General features: G+C 38.4%; 1 protein-coding gene across 2 annotated transcripts in view; it reads left to right on the top strand.

The window, feature by feature from the left end:
• The window catches only part of LOC147834182 (uncharacterized), a 60,617-nt gene extending 36,983 nt beyond the window's left edge, over positions 1-23,634 (top strand). The window contains exons 2-5 of one of the 2 annotated variants that reach the window (XM_087279183.1): positions 20,286-20,396; positions 21,774-21,819; positions 22,546-22,697; positions 23,283-23,633. In XM_087279183.1, the coding sequence (XP_087135309.1) occupies positions 20,387-20,396; positions 21,774-21,819; positions 22,546-22,697; positions 23,283-23,320 (246 nt within the window). In that variant the 5' untranslated portion in view covers positions 20,286-20,386 and the 3' untranslated portion in view covers positions 23,321-23,633. Of the gene's footprint in view, positions 1-20,285; positions 20,397-21,166; positions 22,698-23,282 lie in introns of both variants that reach the window. The other variant, XR_015505861.1, reaches the window with a different exon arrangement.
• Positions 23,635-25,290: the final 1,656 nt, after the last annotated feature.

Genomic DNA, 25,290 nt, shown 5'->3' with positions numbered 1-25,290 from the left:
CTTGATCAATAACTGAACAAGTTTCTCCTTAGATGCATCCGTGACTTTGCAGAGATCAATGTCAATTTCATCCAATCCAACATCATTTAGTTTTGAATTTGAAGTACAACTTGTATTCGCTTGTGTCTCTGAATTAACCATCTGTATCTTTCCAGTGCCCTGCAAGATGGGGAAATCCTCGACAGCCAGACAAGGTGAAACATCTGCCAGTCTACGATTTTTTCTCAGTGTGACAGGTAGGTCAGATAAGTTGGTTATTTTCATAGGAACCCACCTATCACCCCACATAGATGTTATCACCCGTGCAACCATGATGTTTCTTGGCATAGTCTTGGAAGTTGTTGGTTCAACCAAAATAGTGCTCCCTAGGGACAATGGAGTCTTACTAGGCAGTCGACCCCACACTAAATGTTCTTGTCTAGCAGCAAGAGTAACAGCACGCTGGAGTTTTACTGTTCCAATCTTGTGAGGGATCTCATCATGTCGCCAGCGTGTGATATTTGACATCACATCCAAAAAGTGTTCCCCTTCCTGTGATAGCTGTGTGGGACTCTGTGATATGAAATCCCAGTACTCATCAGTGTTCTTCATTTTGCTCACGATGTGTTTTATCAAGTTAGTACCAAGAATCAAATCATCGTGCTGACCTGGGACCACAAGAATTGGAACTCGACAGCAAATGCCATAAACTTTCATGTTAACTTCGTACAAACATTTTGGTTGCGCCGTCCTACCTCCAACACCCACAAGAACAATATTCTCCGGGAGTGCTCTCTTATCCAAAACAGCGTTTTCAGACAGCAACTTTTGTTCGGCTGCTTCACTTAGTGTACAGGACATAGAGCCGGTGTCAAGCATTCCGTTCAAGTGGAAGTGATCATTCACAATCACAGAGGTATAGAATAAATCGTCAAAAGGCCTTATTTTCTGTATATTTTGTGTGTATATAACATGAGTACCATCAGAAACTGCATTACATGCATTCTCATACTGTCGTTCCAGATCCATTATGAGGGTTTCATCATCACCCACACATCCCCTCACCGAATGTGGGTCTAATGGTTTAACGGACCAGTTCCTTGTGAGGAGTAGTTTACGTCTGGACTGTGTCGACTACTCCAGTTCGGGCACTCTCTCTTTCTGTGTCCATATTCAAAGCAAGACAGGCACAAACCTTCTCTTCTGCAATGCGCTACTGTAGAATGATTAGTAGCTCTGCACACTTTGCAAAACATCCGTCTCGCATTCGCATGTCTATAATCTTCAGGTACAGATGGAGTCTGTGCATTTTGTTTCAGCACACGATCAAGCAAATTGATAAGAGACTGTGTGCAACTGTCGCTTGACTGAACTGATGGTGGTAATGGTGACACATTTTGACCTGCTGATACATCTGGTTCATTCCCAGACAATTCAACATCCAAAGTCGGTGCTTGAGCATAAGTGGCAACAGGCTTCATAAAGGCAGAACGATTAGACTGTGCCTTCATCTGCGCTCTTTTCTCAGCTTGAAATTCATCAAGGCGTTCTTGTATTTCAGCTGCAGTCCATTTATCAGCAGTCTTAAATTTTAAGATGGCAGAAAGAGAATGATCAGGGCAGTATTTAACAAACATCATCGTCACTTCACGGTTGGGATCTTCAATACTTCGTCCCTGTCTCCTCAAACACTCATCTGCTATATCAACAGCTTTATTAAGCCGAATCCAATACTCCATAGCAGTTTCTCCTGAAACAGGTAAGGTACCATAAAAATCAGCTAGCGGCATCGAAGAATATGTCAAGTCACTGAAATGTTGCTTTAGTATGTCTGTGACAACTCTTGGGTCTTTTTGTGGCTGCAATAATGGGTTGCTACGAAGAGTAATCTTTATTATATCTTTGGCTCTGCCTGTTAAGTTCGACATAATTTCATCAGCTTGTTCAGGTAGAGGGATGCCTTTCTTTCTCAGATAAACGTTCATGAGTTCTTCCCACTCATGTACTGTCAATTTGTCAGATCCATCCCCTCTGAAGCAGGGGGGTGCCTTAACATCAGGCTTCATAACCAGCTTCATACCAGTTAAATTGAGAGACGGTGACTCAGTGAGAACCTGGCTTGTTCTTATGCTCTGTGGTTGATTATCAATAGTTTCGTTCTTTTCGCTACCTTTTTTCAGCTGATCAGATATTGACCGACCTATTTGTTGAGCCAGCTGTGTGATCAAATTACTCAGGTCAGTGTTACTGCACTTATTATCATGTGACTCAGCATTTACACACTGTTCAGTATTGTGCACCCTATCAGAAGTACGGGTAGAGCAAAAATTGGGACTACCAAAATTAACAGCTGTTCTTAGTGGGGTATGTTCAAGTTCACCAAAGATACGCCCCCTAGCAAAACCCAATTCAAACCCATTACTAGCTGAAAGATCTGTCTTCTCACCCTCTTGTGACATCTTAATTAATAATGATCACCAAAAATAAACAGTTGATAAAACAAAAAGAATAGTCAGATCATTAACGTAAAATTAATTCACAAGTAATTGTTTTTTTTTTTTTCTTTCTTTTTTTTTTTTTTTTTGTCCTTTATATTTTTTCTACTGTCTTTGGTAAGATTAATTTCAAACTTTCAGCCTTCTTTTTTTTTTGTATGCACGGGTTAATGTCCAACCTCTTCCCTTTTGACACAGATACCAGCAGAAATCAGATGTCCAACGATGCAGTATACCCCGGCGACCAAACTGGCGTTGATCAAGCAGAATCCATGATGACACATCAGTTGAAAGTCACGGCACCAATGTGACCGGTCCTCGCTTTACTCTGCGTTGTGTTGTGATTAGGCGAAAGGAACCAGTCATATGGGAATTAACAGGCTTTTATTCTGTATGAATAAAGCAAACAAATGGCAAAGCTGAGTATATGTGCCTTCCTTAGGAGCTCACCAACCTCTCCTCAATCGCGTTTGCCGCGAACTGACATAAATAAAGTTGAAGTGTGTTTAACATACACCAAAAAAAAAGAAACATTATACATAAATTCAAAAACATAACAGAAGCATAAACACATATGTAAACACATACCTGTATGAATAAAGCAAACAAATGGCAAAGCTGAGTATATGTGCCTTCCTTAGGAGCTCACCAACCTATTAGTGAAAGGGATAATTCTCACTACAAAGCTTGCACATTCATGCTTATAAACTTTACCCACAATACATGCCTCATATACATTCAATCTCTCATACATGTTTAAACATCAATGTAATGCAATTTAGAACACCATTACATGTGTTATTATGATAAACAACACTAATATGTTATATTTTAACCGGAGCTTCAGTAAAACTCACCTCTCCTCAATCGCGTTTGCCGCGAACTGAGTGAGAGCAGGCGGAACCGGAAAACGACACTTAAAGGGGCCACGCGCAATTTTCCAAAATACACCAATACATTGAAAACAAACACAACTATGATTTCATTAACTCTGAAATATAAGATATATAAAGAACAACTTTGAAAATACACAATTAAATAAAAATAATTGATGAATAACAAGGAGAATTTTGAGTGAAATTAATAAAAATAATATAACACCTGTTACATTGGACTCGCAGTACTCTGCGGGGATGGAGCAGAAAGCAGGTGTTCAGGGGGGTAAATGGTTTTGGACCCCCCCTCTAGTCATAAGTAGTCTGGCCTGACTTCTTGTGGGGCCCCCTTCAAGTTTTTCAGCAGTTCTGCTGCTCCTGACGCCACTGTGCTGTTGTTTGGTGTCAGGTTTTCACCTTTGGCTTCTCTGGCGTGTAACTAGCTGGATGCTGGTTGCTTGAGCTCCTAGCTACTGCAGGTTGGTCATTCATTGGTTGCTGTTAGGCTCCTTTTGGGCTGCTTGTGGAGAGTGGCTTGTCCCAGTGTGTCTCTGAGCATCCTGTCTGGTGTTGGGACATGCGCCTTCCTGGCGGTGCTGTCCTCTGCTGGCGGAAAAAGGCTTTAACTCACTGTTTGGAAGTCTTGCGGCTGGGAAACAGTATCGTGCCTTTTAAAGTCAGCTCCGGATGAGATTCTGAGACAGGGTAGCTTGTAGGTGTTTGACAGTTTTTTAAAGCAGTCTTTGTTTTAAACAGATTTTATGAGCTAAACTCTGCCGCTGTTGGGTGGTCAAGGCGTGCGGGCAGGGCATTGCCCGGGTGCAGACTCACCACAGAAAGCAGGTTTTTGGGAGAGAGAGGATCTGGAAGTTGAAATCCTCCTCCGTCCGTGGCTCATTTCCTGTCTTGAAGTAGGATTAGTGTAGTCGACTGCAGTATGCTTGTGAGGTCTCGTGGCTGTTCTGAGACCCATGGCGACAATCAGTCCTTACTCTGACACAGGGTCAGGTAAAACACTCTAGTAAGAGCTTTTGCATCGGCTCGTAATCTGCTTTGATGGCACTGGGCTGTTGATTCAGGAAACTTCTTGCCTCACGCTCGAAGTAATTCTTAGCAGATACAATTTGTCACAGAGAGTGGCACTTGGCCTCGTCTGTGTAAAAGTCAATGTCTTAGAATTAGGAGTGCGTGTCGTCGCCTCCAGCAGGGTTTGGGGTGAAAGTTGGCATTTCCCTGGCCAGCTGGTTCGAGTCTTTGGTTGACAGATGATGTCTGTCATGGGGGACCCCTTTGGAGGGAGTCCTGGCCCTGTGTTGCTGACGGGCGTTGCTGGAATGCTGGCTGGCGGGGCAGTATGAGTTGGATTCAACCCCCTCTGCTGGTCTATCCAGTCTTGGCTTTTGGGGCTGACTGCGGCGCTTCCCCTTTCGGGTAGTCACATGGGTTGTAGGAATGTGACAGTTCTGGGTGAACTCGGTCAAGTTCATGCTTAAAGTCTCTTGGTTGGGTTCCGTGTTGGAATTTTGCTCGGGCCCTCAGCCGTTGACTTTAGAGGCTTTGACCCGAGCTTCACTGTCTTTAGTTCTGCTCTTTACAATAGTGTTTCAGCTTGTAGCTTTACACTCAATTCATCTTTGGCTTTCTCCTCTCGTCGCTCCTTGTGTCCGTTGTCCGCTTGTAGCTCCATCGGGGCACGCTGTAGTCCGTCCATTTGCTCCAGAAGTTCGGCATCCTTTTCCCTCGTCGTCTTGCAGGCGTCCTGGGCTCGATGCTCCAGCTGGTTGAGACCCCTTTCCTATGGGTCTGGCCGGTGCAAGGGTGAGGTGTGTCAGGACCCTGGAGAGTTGAGTCTGAGTTTGACTGTTATGGCTCCGGGCTAGGTCGTTCGCCCTCAGCGGATTAACGCAGATGTCCAGCCGTTCTCTGCTTGGCCGCTGTAGCTCTATGGTGTCGTTGGGCAGGAGGTTGTGGGTTAAGCACTTAACCAGGCCTCCAGTTGGTCCCAGTGAGCAGCGGGCTGGACGCACTTGACATGCTGGTCTGTTGGGTGAGACAGAGATCACAAGGGAGAGAGAGAGAGAGACCCACATGGCCAAATCGAGTGGATGTTAGCATTGTGCTATATTATTAGTCTGACAGGGTTGTCAGCTAGGGGGTATGTGCCGGCTAGACGTTGGTCCTTCTAAGGATCCACTGGGGGCCGGACAATTCGGATGTCGAATTTAGGTGGCTAGATAACAGTTGATATCTACGTACGGGCCTCAAGGCTTTTAGTTGTGCGCCAGGCTGTGCAAATTATCAATCAATTATTTAAATCACCCTGGTGGTTCTCAGTAGCGTGGTCTCTGAGCAGGTCAAAGTAAATAAAAATAAATAAGTAAATAAAAATAACAGTAACCCAGAAACAAAAATAAATAAATAATACTAACGATAAGTTAGACAAAAAGGCACCTCGCTCAGATGAACGAGTGTACAGGGAAAGAAAAATGAAAGAAAATACTAATATGGATATCAGTAAATATGAATAAAAATAAAAATAAAAGACAGACAAGGATGAGAAGAGAGAGAGCGAGAGAGAGAGAGAGAGAATAGCAAAACCTATGGGCATGTCTAAAACGTTCGTTTTATAGTCCTGTCGTGGGCTAGGTTTAGACTAGGTTTTACATGCTATTTACACTTGGTGGTGAGTGAAAGGCATTCAGATGAAAATCGCAAGAGCGTGCTATCTTGCTAGACTTTCCCCAACTCCTACTGCAGCCGCTATCAGATTACTTGCCCATAATGTAACTCGGTTGTGAACTCACACAGCGTAGGCTTTTAGCACAATACGTAGCACTCAAGGAAGTCACTGACCGCCTGGCATGATTCAAAATTGGGTTTTGCCTTATGATTCCGGTGCCGCTGTAGGCCTGTAGAATGAGGTGGCCAATCTCACTTAGGCGGGCATGTGTGTGGAATCATGACAGGGTAATTAACCAAGATTGACCGTATGCCAGTTGACACGGACGGTGCTTCTTGGTGTACGATTGCTGATGCCACAGTGATCCACACAAGCCGGAGTGACAAAACGGCAAGGTATCTAACGCATCCTTCAGCAGGGGTCAGTTATGTCAGACAGATGAACCCAATCTTTTGATCTGCAACCTGAATGACCTGTACGCTTAACCACACAAGCACAGAGGACTCGGGTCCGGATACGGGCAGTACTATGGATCTACTATTCTGGGCAAGCCAGTTGGAGTAGGAATCTTAGTATGCTGTAGTATCTGATGGATAGAGAAGGTTATCCTCTGTGATGGAGGGAGGCTAAAGGAAAATTAAATCGGCATAAAAGAATTGAAAAGAATAATCATAATAATCCTCTATAGGTAAAAGCAGTACAGGACGGCTTAGAAAAAGTAGAAAGAGTGCCTTAGTATTCAGCGGCATCTACAAACATTAATGGGTTAGCCCAAAATGTTTTGATCAGATGTGGGATCTATAGATTAATATCTCTGAGTTTAGCTTCAGACAAATACTTGAGCCCTTATGTAAAGTAATACTTTCCCATTAGCTGCGTCCCAAATCGCATACTTATGCACTATTCTACGCCATTTTGTAGTATAAATAGTGTAAGTAGTGCGTTCACACTGAAAACATTAAAAATAATAAGAGCACTTCAATTACCCGGATGATGCACTCATTCAGCCGCTAAAATGAAGTGTGTAATGATGGACACTTCACGCACTTAACGACCGCAGGTTTGCTTACGTAGCGGAAGGGGCGGAGCTATCGGACGCACATGTTGAATAACTTTATTTATTTTGGATGGTGAAAGTAAAATTCTCCTACGAGAGTGATTATACCGCCTCTCGATGGTGAATGCGGCAATACTCATGGCAGGTTTTATTTGATAGTTTGGTCATTTATTTCAATGATTTGGCAACCGTCAAACGTCATCAGGGAAACGGTTTGAATTTCCGCTTAGTAAAAAAACATTAGTGTGCCATTTGGGACAACACTACATACATATACTATCCTGTTGAGTGTGTAAGTGCATAAGTACATAGTGCATGAGTGCATAGTGTATAGTGTGCCATTTGGGACGCAGCTTATAACTTAACCGGCGAGGGAATAGATAAGACATGAGGAAAAGATGGAATAAAAAAAAATCAAAAGGGAAGAAAAATTATGCTTATTAATGATAATAATAGAAAGAATAAAGGCTATTCCCCAAATAGCAAAACCAACTAAATTTAAATTAAATATGACCTAAGTTTAGAATAGATTATTGGGAACTTGAGTTAAAATAAAATAATAACAAAATAACCTGTACAACGGTATTAAAATGAAAGAGACAGAAGGCAGAAAAATTAATAACAAAATTGAAAGTAACAAAATAATTCATAATACCAAAAGAAATAAAAACAGACCAATGATCTATACTTAGGTAACTAAAATATTGGTCGGATAAAATGATAACAGGGAAAATGAAATGCTTAATCGAAATTAAAACAAATTAAATCCAAACTATTTGAGCATTCCAGACCACTTGAGACACAATGGTGGGCGGAACTGATGTGAGAAGAGCAGAAGGAGACAGGGGGAGATGTTTCCGAGTTGCACTTCACATTCGGTTAGCCTTGTGCTAAAGTTTGTTAATGTTACAAAATGTGAAGGGTTAGTTTGCTTAACCTTTAGCTGGCGTTAGCCGCTAGCAAGTTGTTACAAGTTACGCTTCACATCCGGTTAGCCTTGTGCTAACAGTTTGGTAATATTAAGACGCGAAGGGTTAGTTTACTTAAGGCTAGTTAGAAGCTAGCGAGTTGTTTTGCCCTGTGACGTAAGCCGCGACACTCACTCTGCCTCCTGAAGGCGGGTCTGATGCTTTAGGGTGGTGGCTACGTCATTCATAATCTAACAGTTTGAAACCACAGGAGAAATAGTCTAGAGGTTTTCTAGCTATAAGAAGGCCTTTTAAACGGACAGGTTTGGGGTTTCCAAACTGTCTTACAAGTGCTGAGGGAAAGTCACTTTTCCGACAGGCACAATAATATATTTAAATGATTTGCGGAACGTGCGTCTCTGCAAAAATCGATTTAAAATATTATGAACTGCAGTTTAATTGTTACACTCAACACAGGGCAGCTCTCTGCTGTGTTTAGTGAACAGAAGTGCTAGAGGAGGCTTTTCGTCCTCCCAGCTTTGAAGAAAACAAATTCGCTTCTCGTGGTCCTTTTTTTTCTTCTATAGCGCGCTCCATAAATCACAATGAATTGGAAAGTTTGTTTCACAGAAAATGTTTGGAAAACTGCCCGCATTCTCTTCACCAATATGTAACAGAAATTAGCTAATTTTATGAATATTAATAATCAACAATAACGGTTTATTCTTAATTATTAATATTCCAGCTTGAGCTTCAGTCAATTTGGTCGAACAAACATATGATTGTATATAATCCTGCCCGCTCGACCGAGCGGACTCTCAGATTATGAATATTAATTATCAACAATAACAAATTATTATTAATCATTAATATTCCGGATCAATTTATTGTTAAATTGACCAAACAAACACAAGCAGAGCGGCCGCGGCACGGCAGAGCGGCCGCGGCACGGCAGAGCGGCCACGGGAATGGTCTATTCATTTAGAAAAAGGGAATTTAATTGCTACTTCTTGTGAAGTAGATTAATCATTCATAAGTTTTAAACAACCTATAATAGCTAGGCAGGGGAATCTGTATTTCAGGGACATTTTCTCGTAAGGCAAACAATACAATTCATTTGATTATAATGGAATTTATTGACTATTCAGACATAACGAACAAACAAACACACAAACATACATTAAACACAGAACAAAGGTAAACCACTTGGAGATATCAGGTCTATACGGGGCTATAAAACATGTATGAACAGAGAGAGATAGCAAAGCGAGGAAATATAGATTTCAGATAGAGTGGCAAAATCTGGTTTCAGTTCCACACGCACCATTAAGGACCACCAAGATTATAAAAACAAAAACACCTTTTTTTGATAAAAGGGGCACAGCTTAATCGCATAACTAAAAATACCTGGTCTTTCATGTCTGGAGGTCTCTCTTTGTATGCGAGTCTCTCTTCCGTCGTGATGAAAACTCCTTTTGATGTCCTCCTTGATGCGTGGAGTTTGTAATGCAGTTCGGACAAACACGATTGCAAACTTTAAACTGAGTTTACTTTGCCAGAAAATAAAGAAAAGCGTGGCGGGAAAAGTCCACGCGGCTTAGAAGAGCCGCGTGGCCCGAGGGGCCACCTTTTCATGAGTTCTTTGTTCAGACGTTCTCCGCGATGTTTGGGGAGAAGTCTGGTTATACCTGCGGGTCACGTGACAACCCGTTCAGCATTCTGACCAATGATTTCAGGGGAAAGTTTAAGCGCGAATCCTTCCTTTGTCTCGAGGCTGCTCGTATGCAAATTTGAGTGTCCGCCTCATGGGGGGTTTAAAAGTACATCAACATGATTTTTCACATCCTCGTATTATTTATGCTTTACAAAGGCCTAAAATGTACGCATTTGTATAAACTATGAGGAATGGTACACATTACAAAAGTTAAGTGTAATTAAACAAGAGATTTGGGTTCTAAATGTATTTGTTTAAATAAATAAAAAACATTGGAGAGGAATGTCTTTTTCTTCTGTGAGGAGAGGGCTGCTAGATGGGTTTTACCTCTTATCTTATCTGCCAAGTCCCTTTGAAGACGGCAGAGAGTACTTTAGGACTGTTCTGTGGAACGTCATAAACTCGTTACTTGTCAGCAGGAATTTTTTTTAGGCCAGACTTTTTGTCACAGAGTGATCTAAATTTCCCGGGAAATTGAAACCAGACCATTTTCATGGAATGTTGAACGAAATGTTTATCTCCAGCATATATGTTACATATTGATGGTGTGCAGTGAGGTGTATGGAAGAGTCTGTGTGGGGTGTGTTAAGTGTTCATCAGCCTAATAGTCTGAGGGAAGAAACTTTCCGGCTGGTGCGTGACCGAATGTTGCGGACCCATTTGCCTGAGGGTAGCAGAGAGAAAAGTCTATGGCTTGGGTGGCTGGAGTCACTGAAAATTCTCTTGGCTTTCCTCATGCACCGCCTGGTGTAGATGTCCTGGAGGGAGGGAAGCTCACTTCCTATTACGCATCCAGCAGTTCGCACAATCCTATGTAGGCCTTTGCGATTGCTGCTGGTGCTATTTCCATACCAGGTGGTGATACAGCCAGTCAGGATGCTCTCCACAGTGCAGGTGTAGAACGAGCAGAGGATGTGGGGCTCATTCCAAACCTCCTGAGTCGCCTGAGGAAGAAGAGGAGTTGTTGTGCCTTACTCCAGGAAACTTAAAACTGCTGACTCTCTCCACTGGTGTCCCGTAGATTGTGATGGGGGTGTGTTCTTCTCTCTCCTGAAATCAGTGTGGGCGGGCAGTACAGAGCAGATGTGCTTTTTAATCAGCTTCTCAAAGAACTTGCTGAAGATGGGTGTCAGAGCAAGGTAATTTTAGGTAATTTTAAGGTAATTTATCATACATGCCCGTAGCCAGGGGGGGGTTCGGGTGGTTCGAACGAAAAGGTAAAGTGTAATTTTAAATAACTAGCCAGTAATTCGAATCCCATAGAGCCTCAAAGCCACAATAATGTGACGCGAGTCATGTGACATAACCCACCTAGTGCTACTAACGTTTGAAACTTTGATGTGAAATCCTCATCCATGCTGAATAACACTATGGGTCGAAAAAAGCCAAAGAGGCGGAAAAGAAAGCAGGCAGCGGTGTGTTTATCGCAAACTATTGAATATATGTTCAAAAAGACTGCTAAACAGGGTAAGGCTAATGTTACTTACTTCCAATGAGAATCTGTCCCTATCCATGAGGTTCTGGGCTAACTGGTCGCATTGGCCTAGACATCATGTATATTTATTGATTTGTCCAGTACATGACAGCCTTATTATAATATTTTAGCAATACTATTATATATAAATATATATATATATATATATATATATATATATATATATATATATATATATATATATATATATATATATATATATATGTGTGTGTGTGTGTGTGTGTGTGTGTGTGCGCAGTAGGCATAGGATGATAACCATTTTCATGGTATACCGCTGTTTGGAAGTCAAGATTTTAAAACCGGCAAAATTTTCTGCTATACTGTTCCGAAGGTGTTTTATTTACTTTTTTGTTGTTGTTGTTTTTAGAACAACAATATCTCCAGCAGAAAAGATCTCCAAAGATGCCATTTTAAAGTGTAAAGAAGTCTGTATTTTTGAAACTAATGAAGATAGCAGAAGTCAATCATTAATTTGAATTATTAAGCCTGACATGTTTACTGATCCAAAATATTATACATCTTTCAAAAAAATAAAATGTATAGTGTTTAAAGGAGAAAAAAAGTTTTAGCTTTTTACTCTAAATACAGTTTTTATACATTTAAAAATATATATTTTAGAGCAGCAATCATAATAACATGATACCGTGAAACCGTGATATTTTTATCCAAGGTTATCATACCGTCAGAATCCTATACCGGCCCATGCTTAGTGTGCGGTGAGGTTATATTGGGCCATCAAAGAAGGTAAAATGTATAGCGGTTTAACCTCTAAAAAAACAAGCTGGATGCTACAGACAGCTATAACAAGCAACATAGCACTATGGCAGATGCACACTCCTTCTCTCTGTGACTTTATTACACATAAACAAAACAAAACATAAAACAATGGACTCCTGTTGAACTTTTCTTGACTACGTAGGAGAAGAGCAACAACTTAACAAGAATAACCATGAGCTCACATGTGTCTCCTTAATTGCAGCAGTTACTTGCCTAAGAAATCACAATATATTATTTTTATTATTTCAAAAAATGCTTTCTCATTTGATATGAATGAATAAATTTAATTACTATATATGTATATATACCCCCCACCCCCCCACACACACACACTTTGTACATATTCAAACGTATATATTTGAAACACTTATCGTAACTGATTATTTGCTGTAATATAAAACTTTAATACGTGTTTGTAGATTTATTAGAAAATATATTTAGTACATGTTTGTATACTTTATTGGTAATAGTAAATAATTGTAATTTCAGTTGCAGCTGGTGCTGATACTGTTGCAGTTTATACTGATATTTTGATAATGGTTAAAGATTTCAAGATGATTTATTTTAGATTTAGAGATTTACTTAAAATGTTAAACTTATGTAGTGAAATATGTAAAAAAATATGTGAGTATTAAACAAACATTAACATACAATATATAATTTTATATAGCATACAAGTGTATGAAAAATGTAAAATAACATACAAGTGTATTCCAGATTATGAAACAGTTAAGTGCACTACACATGAAATCACTGACTAATGCTTATAATGTATTATGGATAAGGGCAACGCAGTGGTGCAGTAGGTAGTGCTGTCGCCTCAAAGCAAGAAGGTCGCTGGGTTGCTGATTCTAACCTCGGCTCAGTTGGCGTTTCTCAGGGAAAATCAGGAGGACCCACTCCTTGTCAGGAAAGTTCAAGAGGAATTGTTCAGTTTTTACTTTAAAACTTTAACTTTGATTGCTATTTTTTTTCCTAATGATGTATGATGTAATAAATTTGTATTTTAAAAATTTGTCTTGTTTTAATTTTTTAGTAAATATTTTTAGTACATCAAAAAAGTGTGGTTATGATGACATCTGGCTAGCTAATCCAGCAAAAAAAAAGTCACTAAAATGCAGTATTTAAATCTCATAGTTAAATAGAAACTGAAGCGTATAACTAAGAAAAGGTCAATTTTTGGAGAAAAAAAGAACCACCCCTTTCACCAGGCTGGCTACGGGCCAACAGTGGATCTAACTTTCTAATTTAGAATTTTCATTATAATTATTAATTTTGTTGTTTGAAATTATTTAATTGGTGTTGCAGTATTATAAGCTTTAAGACAAAACTTATAATCGACACCATATACATACTTTGCAACAACTGGTATTCCTACAGCTTTCATTTATTCCATTCTTTTTGCTGAATATTATTGAAAACAAACATAATATGGTATTAACATGTATACAACATACAGTAAATATGAATATTTTCTCCGGTAAATATTATAACAAATAAATAACAAGTATAGTATATCCAGATGCATCAAAATAATGTAGCTACTAGCTAACAATATTTATATATTATACTACATATTTTACAACGCCTGTATTATCTGCCTCAGAGCTAACTTACTTGAACTGTCTCCATTACTGCACTTATCAAAAGTCCAATCTGCATCATTATCATGGTCACTAAAAACCCATCTCATCCTCACTTTCATCTGCAGGAAGAGCCAGTTCTGTCCTTTTCTTGTTTCCATAAAACATGGTGGTGCTCGCTAATACACTGTTTTCTGTATTTATATCTAACCAAAAGTAGTATTGCCATTAAAACCAGATTTTATCCATAACGCAAATGCTATTAACTTACAACTATTCAACATTAATTTACTAGCTTTCATGTTGTTATTGTTACAACTTAAAATTCACAGCTGACCTTGCTATCTAGCTGACTCATTGCAATATTACAAGTTCCACTGTTGCACCGTGTTGCCATTCAGCAACACATTTGATTGATTTACAAAAAACTAACATGATAAAAAGTTTTTTGAGTTGTGAATATGTCATAACTTACTGGAGGTAATGTTTCAGATTTTAATAATTCTGACCTCAACTGTACACTGTGTAAGAACCTAAGCTAATGTAAGTATATTAGTGTAGATGTTTTTACTGTACAATCTCTGTGTACATTTGCAATGGTAATTGTAATAATTGTAATAATAATATTCATTTAATATTAGTAATGATTTCATGTATAATACAAGTATACCAGTAGATGTTGTCAATGTGTTAAAATCTTGTTTACACATCTACACATCTAGTCAAAAACATACTTTTTTTAAGAATAAAAAGAAAATGATATTTTCACTTTGGGAACAGCCTGATTCAATCAGAAGCAGAAGTTCTCATTAACTAATAAGAAACTTAAACAATAGTCAAATTAGATGCAGCTTGTCTCACCAGATGTCCAGTTGAATCCTACATTCTGACCGAAGCTGATTTTAGAGTTGTTTCCATTTGTTAAGCTGCTTGTATTCTGATTTTTGCCCTTGTTCACTATGATTTGGGTTCATTCATCATTAGTGATAGTTATATCTTATTATTGAAATGTTTTAATATAACTAAATTGTGCTATGGCAACTGACGATGTGGCGGTTCATTCCACTGTAGCGACCTCTTGTAACAAAAGACTAAGCTGAAAGAAAATGAATGAATGAACGGATTATCCATCACTTCACAAAGATAAATGACTGGAACTAATCACATTTTGCAAAAAGTAAAATAAATTGACATTGTTAACTTAAAATTAAATTTGGTAGTTTAATTAAAATATATAAAACATGTATATATTAAAACATAGATATATAACTCATGTATCCCAAAAACAACACTTAAATAAAGTAATAACTACCTAAGAGCAGCAATAAAATCTCAATTTTTTTTTATTTTGAGACTTGAGCTTGGATGCTCCTTCACTGGTTTAGTACTAAAGTACTAAAGTGGAAGGACAAGGAGGTGAAACAGAGGGGTAAACCACTAAAAACAAATGGTCCCATGTCTCTGAGCATCTCCTCTCATCAGTGCAGTGAACTATCAGAGCACTTACTCCAGCATTGAACATCATCCGCACACTCTCTGGTAAGCTTCTAGAAACATAGCAGTGCTGAGATTTAAATTCTATGGTCTTGAATGAATGACAGCTTCCCTTGAGTCTTAGTGTCCTTCAAAGACTTTAATATACCTTTACCCTTAGTCTCTCGCCTGTTCTATCTGTCTGTCTGTCTGTCTATCTGCATAGTATAGTTTGAATCTGACTGGTTGCGCTACATTACGTTCCTTAATGAAATGATTTGAAGCAAACGTTTGTACACCATTACATTTCTTAACTTAGCTTTCATTGGCAGTGAGAGATACATCTAAGTTGCCTTTAAAAATCTTTTACATGAAGGTAGACTGGATACATTTGTATGTGGCACATATACTAAAATATGATTGATAGAGAGGATTAGCATCAGGATGACATGTAAATCGGCAAAGCAACCTATGGGTAAATCGGCAAAGCAACCTATGATTTACTCATGCCTTCATGTCTCCATACCTCTATGTTTTATTATTTACTGATTTATTCATTATTTATTTACCACTGCTGCCATTTAATTTTAGAATGAAACAGAGAGTCACAGAATGAGTCAAAGAGTTATTTAACTGATTAATTTAAAACCTGATTAACTCAGCAAAGAACAAAAGGCCTTATAAGTCAGTTTTGTTTAAACCATTTGTTCAACATTTCAAAATGCCAATTGATTAAAAAATTTAAGAGTATGTTTTTTATACAACTATTTTTATGTGCATTTTGAATATGTGCATAAAAAAACGACGTTACGGAAACGCCGTGATGCGCATAAGTTTTGAAAATGCAGATAAAAAATGTATGCACATAATTGAGTAAGATCAACTTTTTATTCAATAACAAAAGATGCGACAAGAAATGTCAAGAGAGTCTGTGCTTGGCGTCTCATGCCTTCAAACGCCACCACACGTTTATTACATGTTGGCATCATCTTTTGAGGCCTTCTAAATTTAGAAAAGATTCAGGTAGCTTCTCCTACCACATCGAATTCCTTTTTCACTTTTGATATTTGGCGCCAGTTAATCAGGAAGTGAGGTTTTTGTCTTGACTTGTTGGATGGAAATGCTGCTTTATTCACATGTCTTTTATGCAATATTTCAGCGCATTTTTAATTCACATTTTTGACTACTATGTCTTTGTTTAGGATTGATTTTCCAAACACAGGCAAGATCAATGTAAGTATTTTGACATCAAAGTTGTCAGGTACTTATTTGCTTCCTGAATTTTCAAAAGTCGTATTTTTAAATTTTATTTTAATAAAACAAATGTAATTGATTGGCCATGGCCTTATGTTTATTTAACAATGACAGTCATGGCGACTATCAGTGACAGCAGCACAGCTTGAGTTATATTATTCAGCAACTATGATTAAGCATCACCAGTCAAAATATTCAGTTTACACAGAAGCTAACTGCTGTCCTCAACTGTCCTTACACAACCCACTGAATTACTCGTCAGAGATTGAAAGCTTGTGTTGGCTCTAGGGAGTTTGCCCCATTTAGCTCGATTCTAGCACTCCGGATAATGACGGTGCTTTACAGGTCACTCACCAAAATGCCACTGAGCATTAAATACACTGTGTGTATGTGAGTTGGTAGTCCCTAGAGTTTATTCAATCAAAAACACTGAAAAGACTTACAGTGCAAATCGACTTTTTCAGGTCAAACCATTTATGTTCATTTGGATTCATGTCAGGTCAATTTGGAGGCCTAGGCATTAACAGACATTTAACAGTATGTTCCCAAACAGAACCTTGATGATTCTGGAAATGTGGTAGAGTGCATTATTTTATTAGTAAAAGACATACCTAACAGTGTACACAGTTGCCATGAATGGGGGCACATGGTCCCAGCTGTCAGAAATTGTGGTGTTGGGATAATAGAGCACAAAATGACTCAAGAAATCATTAGGGCTATGCATCCAAGTTCCACTGCCTTTGTTAGTAATTTGCCATATCTGTGCTTGGTCGTTGATTAGATAACGAAAGTCTTGAGTCATTAGACCAAGCCACTTTCTTTAGCAATTAGCATGCTAACAATGCTAGTCCATTGCTGTGCTCTACACAGTGGTCTTTGATTAACTTTGGGCTGTGACATATTGCTCTGGTCACTACTGTTGTAACTGCTGGTGATTTGTTGCACTGTGGCCCTGCAGTCACTGCAGCATCACTCATTTGTCTATGCTTTATGTGATCTTCATGATGTGATGGCTCATCTGTATATATTGTTAACACTATTATATATTAATATGTTTAACATATTGAATATCTTTGCAAAAAAATTAACATTTTTAAAAAGTTAAGATAGAAGTACAACTGCAATTGAAACTTTCTACCAAGTGGAACAGTATTTCATTGAAATGGCTGTTACTAAATTCATTTAATCTCAGAAAATCATCACTCTCTCTGAGATGTAATGACAATGCAAAATTTGTAATTGAACTGATTCGTGAAAAGTCTTATTTGTTTTATTTTGGCCAGAATAAAAGCAGTTAAAAAAAAACAAACATTTTAAGGCAAAAATTATTAGCCACTTTAAGCTATAGTTTTTTCGATAGCCCACAGAACAAACCATTGTTATACAATAACTTCCCTACTTACCCTAACCTGCCTAGTTAACCTAATTAATCTAGTTAAGCCTATAAATTTTAAGCTGAAAACTAATGTCTTGAAAAATATCCAGTAAAATATCATGACCTGTTATCATGGCAAAGATAAAAGAAATCAGTTATTAGAAATTAGTTATTAAAACTATTATATTTCGAAATGTGTTGAAAAAAGTCCTCTCTCCGTTAAACAGAAATAGGGGGAAAAAATAAACAGGGGGGCTAATAATTAAGGGGGTTTATATATATATAATATATAATTAAGGGGGTGTATATATATATATATATATATATATATATATATATATATATATATATATATATATATATTAGGGATGTGCGGAGCAGCCAGTATTTGTATTTGTATTTGTTGAGGGGGGAAAAGTATTTGTATTTGTATTTGTATTTGTATTCGAGTAAAATTCAAAATGGCGCAAAAATATATATTTTTTCTATTACACTTGTAATTTACGTTATAGTGAAAGTATTGTTTAATTATACCCATTATATAAATTATAGACATGCAATATTGGTTGTTGTTTTTGAACATGTGACAAGAAACGTCATTGAAAAGAAAATAACCTAGAAGCCATTATCTCATCCATGGTTAAACCAACAACTAATAAAATACCATTGTGAATATTATGAACCCCACCACCACCGTTCCTGTTGAAGGATACTGAATAGACAGAATAAAAACAAATAATATTTCAAAAAACTGTTCTTCTTCTGAAAGAACTTCTTTCCAATGGACAGAATTCCAAAAACTAATATTAACTAAATAAATCTAAATAAAACCCTGCCTGGGAGATCTGGCAGAACAAAAGTATTCTATATAATACTAAAAGATACAGCCCTGCTATTGTCATCTGCCTGCCACAAAACAGACACAAAGTTTGTTTGTTTTTTTTGTTTTTTATGTTTGAAACTGACTTGCTGGGGCAGAATGTGGCTGTGTTGATGGTTTGGTGCATGTGGAGGATTTAGTAGAACATAGCTGTGCTGATTGAGGGGATTGATGCTTGTGGGGGGTTCACAGACAGTATCAGGAGAGGATGCTTTTAGTGCATGTGATAATACATTACATAGAAGGTTGTGCAGTGGCACAGTGAGTACCACTGTCGCCTCACAGCAAGAAGGTTGCTGGTTCGAGCCATGACTGGGTTCTCCCCATGTTGGCGTGGGTTTCCTCCGGGTGCTCCGATTTCCCCCACAGTCCAAACACATGCAATACAGGTGAATTGGGTAAGCTAAATTGTCCCTATTGTATGTGTGTGAAAGAGAGTGTATGGATGTTTCTCAGTGCTGGGTAGCAGCTGGAAGGGCAGCCACTGTGTAAATCATATGCTGGATAAATTGGTGGTTCATTCCACTGTGGCAACCCCAGATTGATAAAGGAACTTAGCCGAAAAGAAATGAATGATTATGCATAGGAGATGTTGACAGATGTTTAATATCTCTGCCGATTTCACTTTTGCACACATCACAACGTTACAGTATCAGTTTGTTTTATCTGCAGCACCACTGACTGTAAAATTCTTCCACAAAGAACATGTTTTTTTTTTTGTTTTTTTTTTGACTGGTGGAGGACCGAGAAATGGCTCAGAAGCAGTCTCACTCTTTTTCTATTCGGGTGCCCAAATGTATTTGAGGAGTTTCAAGTTAATAAAAAGTGACGGGAAGCTATGCTAAGGTTAACTAGCCTATAGCATATATCTTGCTGTCTGCAAAAGACAGTAATGTAGACGTACCATATAACTCCCATAAGTGCATACTATTCGACACAACAGCACAAGCATCATTTTAACCTTTATAAACGAACGTTAATGTTACTCTGTCAACAGTCTATTGTCTAAATTACCGCGCTAACAGAGCTAACGTTGCGTAAACAGAGCACCCGGTTGCAAACTTCCCGATCCCGATCAAACTCCGCTACACGTTTTTTTATCTGGAACCCAATTAAGGTACAAAAATCTATTTAACAAAAATAGTGATGCAGATAAGTATTTTTTTCGCTCAGCCGAGCCTTCTCTGTCTGTATCTGTGGAGAAGATTGTGCCAGACACCTCCGCCCCGCCCTCCGACTGAGCGTCTCTCTCGCTCTCTCTCGCTCTCTCTCTCTCTCTCTCACTCACTCACGCATGCACTGTGGTCTCATGAGGAAACGCTGCTTTTTGATATAGTGTTTTTCTTGCTCCTGAATACAAATAATTTTTAAAAAAACACGCTATTCGTGCCTTTCCGAATACTGTATTCGGGTTTGGCTCCACCCTTAATATATATATATATATATATATATATATATATATATATATATATATATATATATATATATATACTACAAATTTAATATGTTCAATTAGTCCAAACTAAAAATGAACCAAAAGATGAATGAATGAATAAATGAATGAATGAATGTGTGAAATGTGTATACTTACTGTATCTTTCCTGTAGCTTAGTTAAAAAGGTGAAGAAGTGGAAAGCCATTTTAGGTGAATAATGACCATGTTTGTGCAGAATCAATGCATCATCCATGGGAAATTTTGGCTGTTGCTGCTTGTCTCAGCCAAGCATAACATTTCCACAGCTGCTGTGGTGGCTCAGGATCCCGCCTTCATTCTTTCCCCTGTTGAATTTGGGGAGGCCAGTGTTCAGCCAGTGGCACAATACAGGCCTGTGCTCCACAGCATGGAAGCGGGTAAGTGCTTAGCCCATTTTAGTCCAACTGTTACATCACTTTTTGATGAATCCACCCATGTAATTTGAGTAAAGCTGTCTATACTGCTGCTGAATGAGCAAGACAGGAAAAATCCATTGGACTTTCTTCCACTTCTACTGCCACAAAACAGTTTATTGTGCTGGTTCATTTTAGAAAGTAGAAAAAAAAACAGTTCACTTAATTGAACAGTTCATGGCACAAGCCAGCATATATTTACAATCTAAACTCACTATTGGACTTGGCCTGACTCTAAATGAGAAAATTTGTTATATCAGAAACTCTCCAGGAAATAATGAATAAGTAAATTCCTACAGTTTCATCCCAAAATGAAAACCTACTCACAATTTACACACTCTCAGTTGGATCTAAGCCTTTGCTGAATCTAAAATAAGATTTTTCTGAAGTCGAATATTCAAAGTCATAATTTTAATTAATTAATTATTATTCTTTTTACATTTTATTATTTTAAAATAATTTTATTTTAATTTTAAAATTTTAAGCTGGAAATAGTATCCACTGACATCAGTAGTATGAAAAACAAATACCATGGAAATAAATGGTTACAAGTTTCCAGCTTTCTTCAGAATATCTTCTTTTGTGTTTAATAGAAGAAATAAAGTCCAACAGGTTTATGACTTAAATGGTGAGTAAATTTTGACAGAATTTTAGTTTTGGGTGAACTGTCCTTTTAATTCCAAAAATGCATGGTTTTTGATAAGTTTTTTTGGGTTTTGATTGTGCCATGCCAGTATTTTCTATGGATGCATATGGGATTACTCAATGGAGCCCAAGGAGGAGACGGAGAGCTGTAGGGTGAAGGTAAAGTCGAGGTCCTGGAGGGCCGAGGTGGAGCAGACAGCTCGCCCGACTGAAGTGACGACACAGGTCTGGAGGCCTACACTCTAAAAAACGTTGGGTTATTTATTTAACCTAATGGTTGAGTTAAAAATATTTGGTGCTTTGTTGGGTTATTTTAAACCTTTATTGAGTTATTTATTTAATAACTCAACCAGTTGGGTTAAAAATATTTGAATTTTAACTGAGCTGACACAGGACAGCTGTATCAATATGCATACGTGATGATGGTTTTGCGCTCTAAAGTTTATGTGAGCTCCAACACAGTAAGTTAATGTTTTTTTTTTTTTTAATCAAATTGCCTTTCCATGTCCTGTTTTTTTATATATATATATCCGTTTCACCTGGACTCTTAATTATTAATGATACAAGCGTTCGCGCTTCATAGCTGATCTATATGCGGATAAAAACGCTTTTTCTACCTCCGTGTCCATCTATACAGCTGTTTTGGAGGAAATGATACACGTATTTGAGATATTTCGCCATCATTTTCACTTTTAGGACCCAGCGGAGGCATCAAACCGAGTCGTGTCCAGTCTTGGTTAAGGTAGGCTATGTTGTCTTAAAAAACTGCCCTTTCGCTAGGAAACTATACAGTAACATCTAAATGCTAATATAGACAAATAAATATGCTACATTTTATTCAGGAAGTTGCTGTTTTTTCCCAAGAAGTACGGAATCGGAGCCTTATATTATTGGTTATTATTCGCCGCTAGAGGGCGCTGAATGGATCGTAACGTTTCTTTCTGAAGACTGTAACTTAGTCAAGAAGAAGTCAACCTTGAACCTGGACAAGACCAGTTTGCTATATCATCTTTTCTCAGAATAGGATTCATTTTCCATTTCAAAGTACTTGATTATTAACTATTGAAAGTTAAATGTTATTACTGTTTGTGTGTACTATATTAAAGGCCCTGAAAATTGCATTTTTCCAACATCTTATACTAACCTACAGGGATGAAAGCACACCCTGATAATGTTAGATGCTATGAGAAATGTTTAATCGGGTATACATGTCATACAGCAATTAAATATAAGCCTTAAAAATTATATATTCATATAAGAATTGTAACATCTGTTAGCATGGTATAATAATAATAGTAGTAATATGTGCAAATAAACAATAATATAAAGCAATTAAACATACATTGTCCTTGCCCAGTTTTCAATTCAGGTGAAATTTTAGTGATGCTGTGACCACTGAACTAATAAATGTCTGTCAGCTCATGTTCATTTGTGGTTTATTATTTTTTTGTTTGTTTGTTCATTGTAGGTTGGTCTGGACAGAGCGAGCTTTAGGGCCTACTCACACTATGCCATCCGTACCGTACCCAGGCCCGTGTCCCGGATCGTTTGAGAAGTGTGAGTGCGCTGAATCGGGCTCAAGCACGGTTCACTTGGCCGGCCCTGGCCCGGTTGGAAGAGGTGAGCCTGAGCGTGGTTCACTTGTGCTTTGGCACGGTATGCTTGTGTGTGAGTGCAAAACGCGCCAAAGCCCGAAACTGAAAGCAAGACGTGACTTTTAAGGGACTGTTTCATATGGATTTATTAATCATTTTTTCTGTTCAGTGAACGCAAACTGCCGTAGCTTATTAAAGACGAGAACTCCTCACAGCACGACAGCTGCACGGCTTTAGCAGACCTCCTCATTCCTGCAGCACGAGAGCTTTATGATTGTTTATGAGCGCCAAAAGTGGCGGATCTGTTCGGCAAAATATCTGACTGCGTGTCACCGCATCCCTAAGGACTGTTTGGCGAAATATTTTACTGCATGTCATTGCATAACAAACGACTGAAATGATATAACTAGAGAAATCTCCACTGTGCTGCTGAGTGAGAGAGCGCTTCTCACTGAACAGCGCAGCAGCGATGACGTAAGCGTGCCGAGGCCCATTTGTGGTGTCAGTGCAGGCCGTCAGGGGAGATGGGAGGGGGGACAAGCATGGTTTGGCACGCTTAAGGAGCTTGTTTTGAATTTAACTATTGTGTTTTTTTCTGTTTGATATAAAGAGAGCCTTGGCGATCCCACTTTGGAGATGGTGCTTTAACAGCTCAGCCAGCTATCCTTTCTCCACTGCCATACAGATTTTGCAGCAAGATGGTTCAGCCCTTATACTAGGAGGCAAAACAAACATTTGTTGATTTGCGACCTCTAGGTGCATTATTTATGACAATAAATGTTGGACATTATTACATTCATGTTTGTATACTTAGAGGAGCAACAGATACAGAATCCTCTTGTCCTGCTGCTTGGGGATGAACTAAACTGCTCTGAGACGTTTGTTATTGTTGCACTATTGTTGTTTGTTATTATTGAGTGGCACTAAAATCATGGATTTAAATAAAGCTTTGCCAATGTATTAAAAGCTGTGTATTTTTTTTTACATAATAAAGATTACTACTATATGTAGCGTACAGTCCACAGATAAAATTACTTATTGATTTTATCACGATCTGGGTTCAGTCGACAAGACAATTTTACGACTCCTGGCTCCAAAAAGTCTGGGTACCCCCAACAGACTTTATCTCTCCAGTGTCCCTGGATTACTAAGCCTAGAGCTTCAAACACATTCCTGCCCAAATACACACACACACACACACCCACGAGGCTGTTCTGACAGAAAGAAAATGCACTCAGAAATCCTAAAACAGCACAAAACTAAAGTGTTATATTTTGTAAACTTTGTATCTCATTTCTGAGTTTTCTTACCTGTGTAACCTCTCTTATAACCTGTATGCCTGTTCCTTTTAGGCCTTTTTGAAGCATAAATATTATGAGGATGTGAAAAATTATGTTGATGTAGTTTTAAACCCCCCATGTTTGGTACCGATGGGTTTCTGCTGACATTTTACAACACATGATGCATAGAGCAAGATCATAACTAGCATTGCTTTATTCTTTAATCCCCTGTATTAAATGCCTGTCCGCATGCTTTGGGCGGACACTCAAATTTGCATACGAGCAGCCTCGAGACAAAGGAAGGTTCGCGCGGTCAAATTTTCTCCTGAAATCATTGGTCAGAATGCTGAACGGGTTGTCACGTGACCCGCAGGTATAACCAGACTTCTTCCCAAACATCTGAGCAGAAAGAGAAGGTCCAAACAAAGAACCCATCAAAACGTGGCCCTTTTAGGGCTACGCGGCTTTTCTACGCCGCATGGACTTTTTCCCGTAACGCTTTCTTTATTTTCCGGTAAAGTAAACTCAGTTTAAAGTTTGCGATCGTGTTCGTCCGAACTGCATTATAAACTCCACGCATCAAGGAGGACATCAAAAGGAGTTTTCATCACGACGGAAGAGAGACGCATAAGAGAGACCTCCAGACATGAAAGACCAGGTATTTTAGTTATGCGATTAAGCTGTGCCCCTTTTATCACAAAAGGTGTTTTTGTTTTTATAATCTTTATGTCCTTAATGGTGCGTGTGGAACTGAAAGTTTTGTCACTCTTTTACCTGAAATCTCTATTTCCTCGCTTTACTATTTCTCTTTGTTGTTACACGTTCTATAGACCCGATATCTCCATGTGGTTTACCTTTTGTTCTGTGTTTAATGTATGTTTGTGCATTTGTTCGTTATCCGTCTGACTAGTCAATAAATTCCATTATAATCAAATGAATTGTATTGTTTGCCTCACGAGAAAATGTCACTGAAATACAGATTCCCCTGCCTAGCTATTATAAGTTGTTTAAAACTTTTGAATGATTAATCTACTTTGCAAGAAGTAGCAATTAAATTCCCTTTTTCTAAATGAATTGGTCATTACCGTGTCCGCTCGGAAGAGCAGCGGCTCTGCTTGCGTTTGTTTGGTCAAACTGACAATAAATTGATCCAGAATATTAATGATTAATAACAATTCGTTATTGTTGATAATTAATATTCATAATCTGAGGGTTCGCTCGGTCGAGCGGGCAAGATTACATACAATCATGTGTTTGTTTGATCAAATTGACTGAGCCGGAATATTAATAATTAAGAATAAACCGTTATTGTTGATTATTAATCTTCATAAAAAGAGC

The sequence above is a fragment of the Danio rerio genome, chromosome 13 (assembly GCF_052040795.2).
Source record: "Danio rerio strain M-AB ecotype USA chromosome 13, GRCz13ab, whole genome shotgun sequence".
NCBI classification, from domain to species: domain Eukaryota; kingdom Metazoa; phylum Chordata; class Actinopteri; order Cypriniformes; family Danionidae; genus Danio; species Danio rerio.
Note: the sequence above shows the minus strand (reverse complement) of the source record. Positions and strands in the feature narration are given on the sequence as shown.